General features: G+C 30.5%; 1 protein-coding gene across 1 annotated transcript in view; it reads right to left on the minus strand.

Annotated features, from left to right (window-relative positions):
* The window catches only part of LOC145678818 (venom allergen 5-like), a 129,426-nt gene extending 118,930 nt beyond the window's left edge, over window positions 1–10,496 (minus strand). Inside the window, exons 1-2 of the mRNA XM_081749359.1 lie at window positions 10,357–10,496; window positions 9,557–9,678 (exon numbers count right to left, since the gene is read on the minus strand). Of these exons, the coding sequence (XP_081605485.1) occupies window positions 9,557–9,678; window positions 10,357–10,459 (225 nt within the window). The 5' untranslated portion in view covers window positions 10,460–10,496. The remainder of the gene's footprint in view (window positions 1–9,556; window positions 9,679–10,356) is intronic.
* Window positions 10,497–12,337: the final 1,841 nt, after the last annotated feature.

Genomic DNA, 12,337 nt, shown 5'->3' on the forward strand with positions numbered 1-12,337 from the left:
ATCTATCAGTTGGCAACACTGAAAAAACGTTAGAAGCACAAACGGAGGATGGTTTAAATTATTTATTTTTACGTCCTAATAGGTTTTAGTCTCACATACATTAATTGTATTTTCGTTTCTTTATTATAAACATGAACATGCAAAGCATTTTGTTTATACGGTTAGTTTTAATCATTTGGTATTTGATACTGTACTGATTGGTATATTATTTCAATTACTAGAAGATAGTTGAAAAGTTTTGTGTAGCTAGACGACTATGGAAACCTTAGAGTATTGTGATATGAACATGTTTTAAGTTACAGAAGAAGGGTGAAACAGAATTATGATGAAAATTTGTAGAAGGAGAATGTGTAAGGAAATAAGAGATTCGTGAATTCAGAGAGACAATTAAAATCATATTTAGTTATTAAACTAAAATATTTGATAAAGATTTTTAAAATTTTCTATAATTTCATCTGACATATCCAGTTAAAAATGCGCACGTTATTCACAAGAAATGTAGTTAGACACATATTTGAAGACATTTAGTGGTACATTGATACATTTTTAAAGATATTTCTGAATATTATTTTAACGATATATAATTGTTTGACTACATAGCTGAAAATCAATCATACTGATATGTATTTTGGTTATATGTTTTGTTTTCCAAGGCCCTAATACGTAATATAAGCTATTCAGCATTTTATGAACTTATTTTGTGCATCCACTACTAAATTACATCCGTCAGTTGCACATTTAAATCAGTAAATTTTTAACTTATGAACCAACTAGTTATTAGTGTGAAGAATACGTTACATCATAATAAATTATAATTGACCAAATCAATTACTTCTAAGTCTTTAGTAGTGGAGGTTCGTTCAGATGTTAACTATCTCAATTGTTCAAAATTGGATTCCAATTGTAAGTGCACTTGTTATGATTACTTTTGATATTTTAGTTTCATATTTAAGTATAAAGTTTGTTTGTTTATTATCTATATAAGTAAATGTTTGTATTCTTACTATTTAAAAGTTCCTATAATACATTTTCAATGAAAGGAAAATTTTCGTCATTTTAGTTTATCCGAAGAAACAATATGTAGTGTATTCCCCTGCAAGAGAAATGTTTCTGAAATTCAGTTTAACAGAAAAAGTTGGTAACAAAATATGTTAATAAAAATTTTAGTGCAAAATTTAATGTATATTGTAACCAAAACGTTTCTACATTTTAGTTTTTCAGAAGTTAGAAAATAATGTAGTGTCAATTTTCTGCAAGAAAAGTTTCTGGAATTTAGTTTAACAACAAAAAATAAAGGTTTGTAACGAAATGTTAGTAAAACATTTTTTAGTGCAAAATTTATTTGTATAGTGTTATAACAAAAAAGTTACCGAAAAGTTTATCTATTTTTAGTTTTTCAGAAAAGTTAAAAAAGAATATATAGTGTAATTTTCTGCAAGAAAAGTTTCTGGAACTTCGTTTAACAAAACAGTTTGTAACAAAATATGTTAATAAAAATTTTTAGTGCAAAAAGTTAATGTTAACGTTGTAACAATAAACATTCTGCATTCTAGTTTATCAGAAGCGTTAGAAACAATATGTGGTGTAATTGTCTGCAAGAAAAGTTTCTGAAATACAGTTTATCAGAAAAAGTTTGTAACAAAATATGTTAATAAAAAATTTTTAGTGCAAAAAGTTAATGTTAACGTTGTAACAATAAACATTCTGCATTCTAGTTTATCAGAAGCGTTAGAAACAATATGTGGTGTAATTGTCTGCAAGAAAAGTTTTTGAAATACAGTTTATCAGAAAAAGTTTGTAACAAAATATGTTAATAAAAAATTTTTAGTGCAAAAAGTTAATGTTAACGTTGTAACAATAAACATTCTACATTCTAGTTTATCAGAAACGTTAGAAACAATATGTGGTGTAATTGTCTGCAAGAAAAGTTTCTGAAATGCAGTTTAACAAAAGAGTTAGTAACATAATGTTACTAAAACACTTTTAGTGCAAAATTTATCTGTATAGTGTTGTAATAATTAACACTCTGCATTTTAGTTTGTCCGAAGAAACAATATGTGGTGTAATTGTCTGCAAGAAAAGTTTTCTGGAACTTCGTTTAACAAAAGAATTAGTAACATAATGTTAGTAAAACACTTTTAGTGCAAAAGTTAATGTTTAATGTTGTAACAATAAACATTCTGCATTCTAGTTTATCAGCAACGTTAGAAACAATATATGGTGTAATTGTCTGCAAGATAAGTTTCTGGAACTTCGTTTAACGAAAGAGTTAGTAACATAATGTTAGTGAAAAAATTTTTAGTGCAAAATTTTATCTGTATAATGTTGTAGCAATAAACATTTTTCATTTTACTTTATCCCAAGAAACAATATGTAGTGTAATTTTCTGCAAGAAGTTTTCTGGAACTTCGTTTAACAAAACAGTTAGTAACATAATGTTAACAAAACACTTTTAGTGCAAAAGTTAATGTTGTAACAATAAACATTCTGCATTCTAGTTTATCAGTAATGTTAGAAACAATATGTGGTGTAATTGTCTGCAAGAAAAGTTTCTGGAACTTCGCTTAACAAAACAGTTAGTGACAAAATATGTTAGTAGAAAAATTTAGTGCAAAATTTATTTGTATAGTGTTGTAACAATAAACATTCTGCATTTTAGTTTATCAGAAATGTTACAAACAATATGCACTCGAATGTTCTGCAAGAAAAGTTTTCTGGAATTTCGTTTAACAAAAAGTTAGCAACATAATGTTAGTAATACACTTTTAGTGTATCGTATCCACGAAGTGAAATTTCATGAGTTGTTATTTGCCAAATTTCACAAGTTTCGTGGATACGATACACTAAAAGTGTATTACTAACTTATGTTACTAACTCTTTTGTTAAACGAAGTTCCAGAAAACTTTTCTTGCAGACAATTACACCACTTATTGTTTCTTCGGACAAACTAAAATGCAGAGTGTTAATTGTTACAACACTATACAGATAAATTTTGCACTAAATTTTTCTACTAACTTATTTTGTTACTAACTCTTTTGTTAAACGAAGTTCCAGAAACTTTTCTTGCAGACAATTACACATGTTGTTTCTAACGTTTCTGATAAACTAGAATGTAGAATGTTTATTGTTACAACGTTAACTTTTGCACTAAAAGTGTTTTGTTAACATTATGTTACTAACTGTTTTGTTAAACGAAGTTCCAGAAAACTTCTTGCAGAAAATTACACTACATATTGTTTCTTGGGATAAAGTAAAATGAAAAATGTTTATTGCTACAACATTATACAGATAAAATTTTGCACTAAAAATTTTTTCACTAACATTATGTTACTAACTCTTTCGTTAAACGAAGTTCCAGAAACTTATCTTGCAGACAATTACACCATATATTGTTTCTAACGTTGCTGATAAACTAGAATGCAGAATGTTTATTGTTACAACATTAAACATTAACTTTTGCACTAAAAGTGTTTTACTAACATTATGTTACTAATTCTTTTGTTAAACGAAGTTCCAGAAAACTTTTCTTGCAGACAGTTACACCACATATTGTTTCTTCGGACAAACTAAAATGCAGAGTGTTAATTGTTACAACACTATACAGATAAATTTTGCACTAAAAGTGTTTTACTAACATTATGTTACTAACTCTTTTGTTAAACTGCATTTCAGAAACTTTTCTTGCAGACAATTACACCATATATTGTTTCTAACGTTGCTGATAAACTAGAATGTAGAATGTTTATTGTTACAACGTTAACATTAACTTTTTGCACTAAAAATTTTTTATTAACATATTTTGTTACAAACTTTTTCTGATAAACTGTATTTCAAAAACTTTTCTTGCAGACAATTACACCACATATTGTTTCTAACGCTTCTGATAAACTAGAATGCAGAATGTTTATTGTTACAACGTTAACATTAACTTTTTGCACTAAAAATTTTTATTAACATATTTTGTTACAAACTGTTTTGTTAAACGAAGTTCCAGAAACTTTTCTTGCAGAAAATTACACTATATATTCTTTTTTAACTTTTCTGAAAAACTAAAAATAGATAAACTTTTCGGTAACTTTTTTGTTATAACACTATACAAATAAATTTTGCACTAAAAAATGTTTTACTAACATTTCGTTACAAACCTTTATTTTTTGTTGTTAAACTAAATTCCAGAAACTTTTCTTGCAGAAAATTGACACTACATTATTTTCTAACTTCTGAAAAACTAAAATGTAGAAACGTTTTGGTTACAATATACATTAAATTTTGCACTAAAATTTTTATTAACATATTTTGTTACCAACTTTTTCTGTTAAACTGAATTTCAGAAACATTTCTCTTGCAGGGGAATACACTACATATTGTTTCTTCGGATAAACTAAAATGACGAAAATTTTCCTTTCATTGAAAATGTATTATAGGAACTTTTAAATAGTAAGAATACAAACATTTACTTATATAGATAATAAACAAACAAACTTTATACTTAAATATGAAACTAAAATATCAAAAGTAATCATAACAAGTGCACTTACAATTGGAATCCAATTTTGAACAATTGAGATAGTTAACATCTGAACGAACCTCCACTACTAAAGACTTAGAAGTAATTGATTTGGTCAATTATAATTTATTATGATGTAACGTATTCTTCACACTAATAACTAGTTGGTTCATAAGTTAAAAATTTACTGATTTAAATGTACAACTGACGGATGTAATTTAGTAGTGGATGCACAAAATAAGTTCATAAAATGCTGAATAGCTTATATTACGTATTAGGGCCTTGGAAAACAAAACATATAACCAAAATACATATCAGTATGATTGATTTTCAGCTATGTAGTCAAACAATTATATATCGTTAAAATAATATTCAGAAATATCTTTAAAAATGTATCAATGTACCACTAAATGTCTTCAAATATGTGTCTAACTACATTTCTTGTGAATAACGTGCGCATTTTTAACTGGATATGTCAGATGAAATTATAGAAAATTTTAAAAATCTTTATCAAATATTTTAGTTTAATAACTAAATATGATTTCAATTGTCTCTCTAAATTCACGAATCTCTTATTTCCTTACACATTCTCCTTCTACAAATTTTCATCATAATTCTGTTTCACCCTTCTTCTGTAACTTAAAACATGTTCATATCACAATACTCTAAGGTTTCCATAGTCGTCTAGCTACACAAAACTTTTCAACTATCTTCTAGTAATTGAAATAATATACCAATCAGTACAGTATCAAATACCAAATGATTAAAACTAACCGTATAAACAAAATGCTTTGCATGTTCATGTTTATAATAAAGAAACGAAAATACAATTAATGTATGTGAGACTAAAACCTATTAGGACGTAAAAATAAATAATTTAAACCATCCACCGTTTGTGCTTCTAACGTTTTTTTCAGTGTTGCCAACTGATAGATCATTTTCCTATCGCAGTAGAAAAAATTGTAACGTTCAGCTTAAATATAAAAGTTTAACTTTCATATGTATTCAGATGATATCAATCATCTGGTAAACGAAGGTCTCCATCATTTTCTTCTACATGTTTCCATCAGCTGATCTTTTCCATTTGTACAGTTTCTGCTAAACGACAGGTTATATCTATACATTTTGTATTCGATTGTCTTCTATGTACATCGCTTCTTATCTCTAGAAAATCCAATGTATGTTATTTCTCGTCCATCTTCTATCTGTTCTAGGTATGTGACCCACCAGTTCCGTTTCTGCTTCATTGCAGAGTATGTCACAACCTACATAGCATAAGTTTGCGCTTCACTTGCACTAGACTTGCGGAACTTTAAAAAGTTTTCTGATCTCTAAGTTAGCAGCAATCGAGCATCTGCTAAATTCTAACAATCTGTCAGTTACATACTAGTAGCCAACTTGCATTAAAAGTTGTGAATTGCTGATTTACACACATTTGGGGTCATTTTCGTTTCGCTTGCTATTCTTCACTTCCTTCTTAGAAGTCTTATGATCATAGTACAGCCGGAAATTCCTCAATATCAAATATAAGAACACAATTATATTTCAAACAAAACAATTTAAATGCAATATGTTTTGTTAAACATATTAAGCAGCCACTTATTAGGCCTAAGTCTCGATTTTGTTTGAAGTATAGCAAATATAATTATAGTAATAATTATATAAATACAAAATAGATTGCAGCACAGTTCCTGATGCAAATTTTTGTCACAAAAATTACAAACTTACAAAAAAAACTTATGAAACATTATTTAAAAATACGTTATTTTTACGTAGCATAAATGTTAAGTATACTGCGTAAAGCTTTCGTTATATCTAAAATGCAACCCATCCTAACTCTTAATAGAGCTAGTTACATCATGTAGACGGTGTGTAGGCCAGTTAAAGAGTATGCTTTATCCAGTACTATCTTAAAACAAGCCATTTCTCATTTGCTTGGAATTAAGTCCACCTCTTCCTATTTCTAAATGGACTACGTTCCTCGGTTATAAATCACAGTAATAGTTCAAATTCCACTTTAAACAACAGTACCCTTCTCATGTAGCCTTGATCTTAAATTTTAGTCATTCAAAGAACCAGTAAAAACAGTAACTCAACAATTTCCTGAAATAATTAAATTCAATATTTCAATCCAACAGCACAGCAATGCGTGAAAATATTTCTAGTTTATCTAACATATTCTATTCTTAATTCAAAAGCACGAAAAAAATAGTTTAACACATTCAATACTTAAGCACACTTCTCAACTAAAAACGTATCAGGCTGTCTGTGAATATCATATGCTACCCTCAAAACAGTTATGAAATGTTAATTGCATAATTTTCTAGGTGTAAAAATTAACCATAATTATTATTATTATTATTACATACACAAGGCATCCCGGTCTCTCATTCACGCTATATCCTATAATTTAGTCACGCTAATAGTTGTCGTCAATTGTGCTGCTGTTTGCCTTCTACCTGACGCTGTAAAACAATTTCACTAAACTATAGTGTTCCAAGTGGTATCCCTTATTGTAAATGGAATATTTCAATTTGTATACAAAGCTAATCCTAATAAAAACAAGCACACTATTAATGTCGCTACCTACACCAATTAGATAATACCAAAGTTGTCCTAACGTGCATTACATATATCTCCTTTACTAATCTATTTTTTTTATACATATAGTCGCTATTGAACTCTCAGTGGAAAATAATTGTGGGTTTTCAGTGTTAAAAGCAATATCCTTCAGTCAAGGAATCAACTTCAATAATAAGCTCTTCCGTGGCTAAGCGGTAAACATACAAAACCCGAATTCGATTCCCGTGGGCTCATGTGGTTCAAATTCCACGTTAATCAGTAGGTCTACGTCTCATATAGCCTCGCTGTTAAAACGGACGCTAAACTGAAATTCAATTCAACTTCAATAATATAACACAATTTATTATTTTCAATCCATTTCCTTGAACTTACTGTATTATGTATACAGATACATAAAAATCTAATTCCATATTCAGAATTTTATCTGTTATCTGTGCCATGTTACGCTTGCAACATTATTTACCTACAATACGTTTCTTTCCTTATAAAATGTTTGGTACCAAAACTTCGTAAGCAGTAAATAGTACTGTCCATAAACTAAGTCACTTCTGAAACGAAATGCTTTCGTTTATTTCGAGTGTATTTCTAATACAAAATATTGTGCCAATAGTTCTCCCATGTCCTCCTACATTCTCGTTCCACCAACTTATAAATGTGTACTTTATCCAAAATATAATACATAGAAAAAGCTATTGTGGGTACGCAATACAGCGTTCACCTGTGGTGCATGGGGTCTTTGATTCGATTCCAGCTTGTTTCCAGTTAGCTCTTTGGTGCACAAACACTATGTGCGTGGGTTTTCTCGTGGTTCTCCTGCTTCTTCCCACTTTCTTCATTCCACCATATTCATTAATTTCTCATCACCGTCTCCTTTAGTCTAGCCAGTATATTCGTTAAACGTAAAACTTCAAATATTTCATTTTACTTTCAAAATACAAACACGTACATATCTTTACGTCAAACATTAATACACAATCAGTAAGAAATAAGTGTGTTTTCATTCTTCATAATATGTCTTATTAACTATTTGTGCGTTTATGTACAGTTAAATAATGAAATATATTTTAATCAAAATATCCCAACTACTCCAGCTAATATACAACATATATTTCCTAACGGGTAAAAAAAAAAATCCTTTGTGTGAGAGTTCTGAAGGTCAAACACACACACACACATACAGAGAGAAAGAAAGAGAGAGAAAGAGAGAGTGAAAAACAAAAAGTGAATAAAACCCTTGCTACCTGTTACAAAAACCCAATCAGCTGTCCCTGCTATTGTACCTGTATAATCGTTTTCTTAATAAATATAACTAAGCGACTATGGTGGTACAATGACATGAATTCATATAAATTACATTCTGCAGACAATTCAAAGATGTAAGTTTCCTCTCAGACAATACAAAACAAAAAATAAATTAACATAAACCCTCGGCGACCTTATTCAGTTGCGCCAAAGAAAAAAATGATTTTTCATCCTTTTTTTTTTCGTTCCGTCTTTCCGCGTGCTAATCGCTAAAGAATTCATTCACGTTTTTCTCCCTCTCTTCCAACCAAGTAAAGAGAATTACTATGCTGTATCACATCCATGTAATACAATTAAATATTAAATTAATTTATTACTAATTCTTTCTACATACCCTATGTACTTAAATATTGTCATTACACGCAACAAAATTATTCTGAACTTATGTAAAAGTAGAAATATGATAATCCCTACCAAACAATTACAAAAGATCACTAATTATATTTCTTACATACAAATCAGCTCCGTATATGAATATAAGAGAGTACGAAGCAGTTAAACCGACCAGGTTTTGACCTTGGAAGTTAATGGTCTTCGAAGAAGAAAGAATGCTTCCTGCTGTCCTGGAAGGGTGAGTAATTGTCCTTGAGCCGTATGTTAATATTAATGGCAAAAGGTTAGTAATTAGCATACTACCACAAGTTTAATTCAAATAAAAGGTACATTACGGGTACTTATGAACTTCAATTACAGTTCGGCAATGAAACTACATACGTGAAAAGGTAAGTTGCATACAAGTAATGAAAGTGTAAGTACTTTGGAGGTTACATATGTTCAAAGGGCAATACAGTAAGTACACATAGGTAATACTAGTTACAGGTAATGAGTATAAGTATAAATACAAAAACTAAGTAGTTTCAATGTTACATACGCGAAGTAATGAGACTACAGTCCGGTACAGCATAATTACATGTCAGTAATTGTTCCTAAAGTACCGGTAAAAAAACTGTAATAATTCAATTACAATTGAACCTTTGTACTTCAATGAGAGTACTTAGAGTAATTACAATATTCATTACTTCAATGACAGTATGTACATAGAGTACCAAAAGGGTAAGTACTTTCAAGGTCAAAAATGGTCCATGGATGCAGATACATCTACTCAGCAGATCTTACTAAACAAAGTGTTTTAGAGTAATGAAAAGATTCGAAGTTTAAACATACCAGCTCTCTCATGTTGGACGCTGCTGGTTGGTGGCGAACTTGGCCCAGGGCTACCATTTGCCGAAGTTGATTGTGAACATCCAGAATTAGCTGTTTGTCTTGGCAGGTTAAACCTCCACTTCCTGCAAATAAACGACAAACCAACTCATTTTTTAAATAAAAAAGAATGAGTCATATATTAATTTACAAACAGTAAATTCTTTACGTTTAAACTACTTAGTTTAATTGATAATGATAATATGTCTACAAAAGAATGGTTACATTTATTAAAAACGTGAAACCTCGGCAAACTGGAATAATTTAAAAATTCGCCTAGGTATATGTCGCTCTAACGCCATCTCCCGTTCTTTTCCTCGTTTTTATTTGTATATTCACCGTCGCTGACACCCCTAATCCGTATGTACTCAATTCTGTTGGGCCCCCCTGCTGTGTTCCTGCCCTTACTTGGTTAGACAGCATTCGTGGTTTTTAGTGGTAATCTAGCACAAATTGGTTACTTTTTTTTTGCACAATATTCTTTTATGGCATACGAAAACTAAAGCTCTTGTACGGTGGATCTGCACCGAGAAATGCAAGTCCACATTGCAAAAATTATTGTTTATGGTACAGAGAGTGAATTTACTGAAAGTAAGTATCTATGAATTGAATGGATTTGAATTTTCAATCTACATCTAAAATTCTTCACATTTAAAAACTACTTCCTTCGAGAAAGATAGATTTCTTTTGAATTCCATCGTTCTTAATAACAGATTTTTCCTTTCAGACTATTTTAAATTGAATGAAATAAAGCTTGTACTTACTAATAAGAGATTTTCCTGTACAAGCTCTGCTTCTGTATACACAAAGAGTATGGTGGGGATCGATGTAACGATATGGACAACTTGCAGACATGGATAATAGCATTAATATGTGAAAACTACCAAAAATACTGGCACGTGCTATTGACCTGAAAGAAAGAAAGAAAAAAAAATAATCAAAATATTGTGTCTCACTGTTTTTGTTTAGTACTGTTATCTATATGTTATCTCTTATTTGTATTATGTCTTTGTATCTCTGGAAGTGTTATAGGACCCATACACGGTCCACGGTTTGTGCAACCAAGGCTCATTTGTGCAAACAGTTTGACAGTGTATGCTGCTGTATGAACTGTTTGCGCAAACGTTTGTGCAAACATTTTCCACATCGAACTCGTTCGAAAATTGTTTACACGAACATGATGTTTGCGCAATCACATGGACCGTGTATGGGCATGTTTGTGCAAACACGAGATTTATTTCCGAGTAGGAGGCCTATTATACAAACGCTTATTTCTTGCGTTGGGGCGTCAATGAATAGAATTCAAGAATTCTGGAGAGATATTATTGGACTTTATCGAAATTTACCTGAACTGTGGAAGTTAAAGAGTAAGAGTTTTTAAGATTATAAAAACAGGAATCTGAAAATTGTGGACTCACATGTTTCTATAATAATTTGTCCAAGCGTCTGGGATGCAATGACTGTTTCAAATTTAAGTCCTCCTACGTGTTTACGCACACAAGATAACGCAAAGTAACAAACAACCTCTGATCGGGAGATATCACATCTCACATATTTGTATCCTGTTTTTGAATAAGAGGCGTAACCATTTCCAATATTTCACCAAATATAGTTGAATTCATTCGTAAATAAGTCCACAGTCGAACTTATCTCAAGTTTGGCTATTAAATTTTGATGACCAAACTAGACCGTTTCTTGAACCACCCTTTCACCCATACCCTCTTCTTCCTTTTTGGTTTCGCGGGTCTTTCCCCTTCCAAAGCACAAGCAATTACTATCGCTAAACAAGTTGCTTCAGTGGATATGTTTATGCGATCAAACTCAAAATTTAACTGAAGTTTGTGCAAATAGTTGAATCGTGTATGGTCGAGTGTTTGCGCAAACACAGTGTTTGCACAAACATGATGTTTGCACAAACCGTGGATCGTCTATGGACCCGTTTATTAGGGATTTTGGTCTTCAAATTAGTAGATGTTTCAACTTTTGTTTTTTTTATTCTAATTTCCGTTTATTGGAGTATTAAATATCAAATTATTAAGTAATATATAACAATACCAGAAATTTAGACAGTAAAACTTGTACTGTATTTAACCAATTTGGTATAGCAACATGGTCAAGTATTGCTGTAGCAGAAGCCTGTGAAACATGACGGTGAATAAAAGCAATACTTAAAGTACAAACAGTAGTATTTGTCTAAACAACAATCTGCATTAGATTTGGAGAGTGCAAGTGAACGTAACGTTGTATGTCTAATTTGCACCAATGTGCACAGTATAAACAGGTGGACTCTGACCAGTATAGGGAAACGACACTAGATCAACGGGTGATGCAATCAAGAGAATTGATTGGGTATAGAATTGGACTCAAAGCTCTTTATTCGCGGGTTTTACGTTTCTTAAATATGGCGGAAATAAGAGAATCATGCACGGACAATGAAAAAATATAGAGGATTATAAGAGATAGTACTAAATTTACTAAATTACAAATCAATAATGATAAAAATGTTTTCAATTCAAGTTTCGTAATTTTCATTCTATTAATCAGTAATTAATTTATCAATCTTTGACAGTGGTATTTATTTTCTCACGTTTCTCAGCCTTTAAAAGATTTTGTAATTCAGATTGGTATTCTGTAATGACTTCATGAATTTTCCTTTGAAAGAGGGCTTCCTCCATAAATGATAAATTTTTACTCCCCCCTCCCAAATAGCAGAGAATTAGCAATTTGTAGTTCTTAAGTATTTTT

This window comes from Thermobia domestica, chromosome 2 (assembly GCF_964235325.1).
Source record: "Thermobia domestica chromosome 2, izTheDome1.hap1.1, whole genome shotgun sequence".
In the NCBI taxonomy this organism is placed as follows: Eukaryota; Metazoa; Arthropoda; class Insecta; order Zygentoma; family Lepismatidae; genus Thermobia; species Thermobia domestica.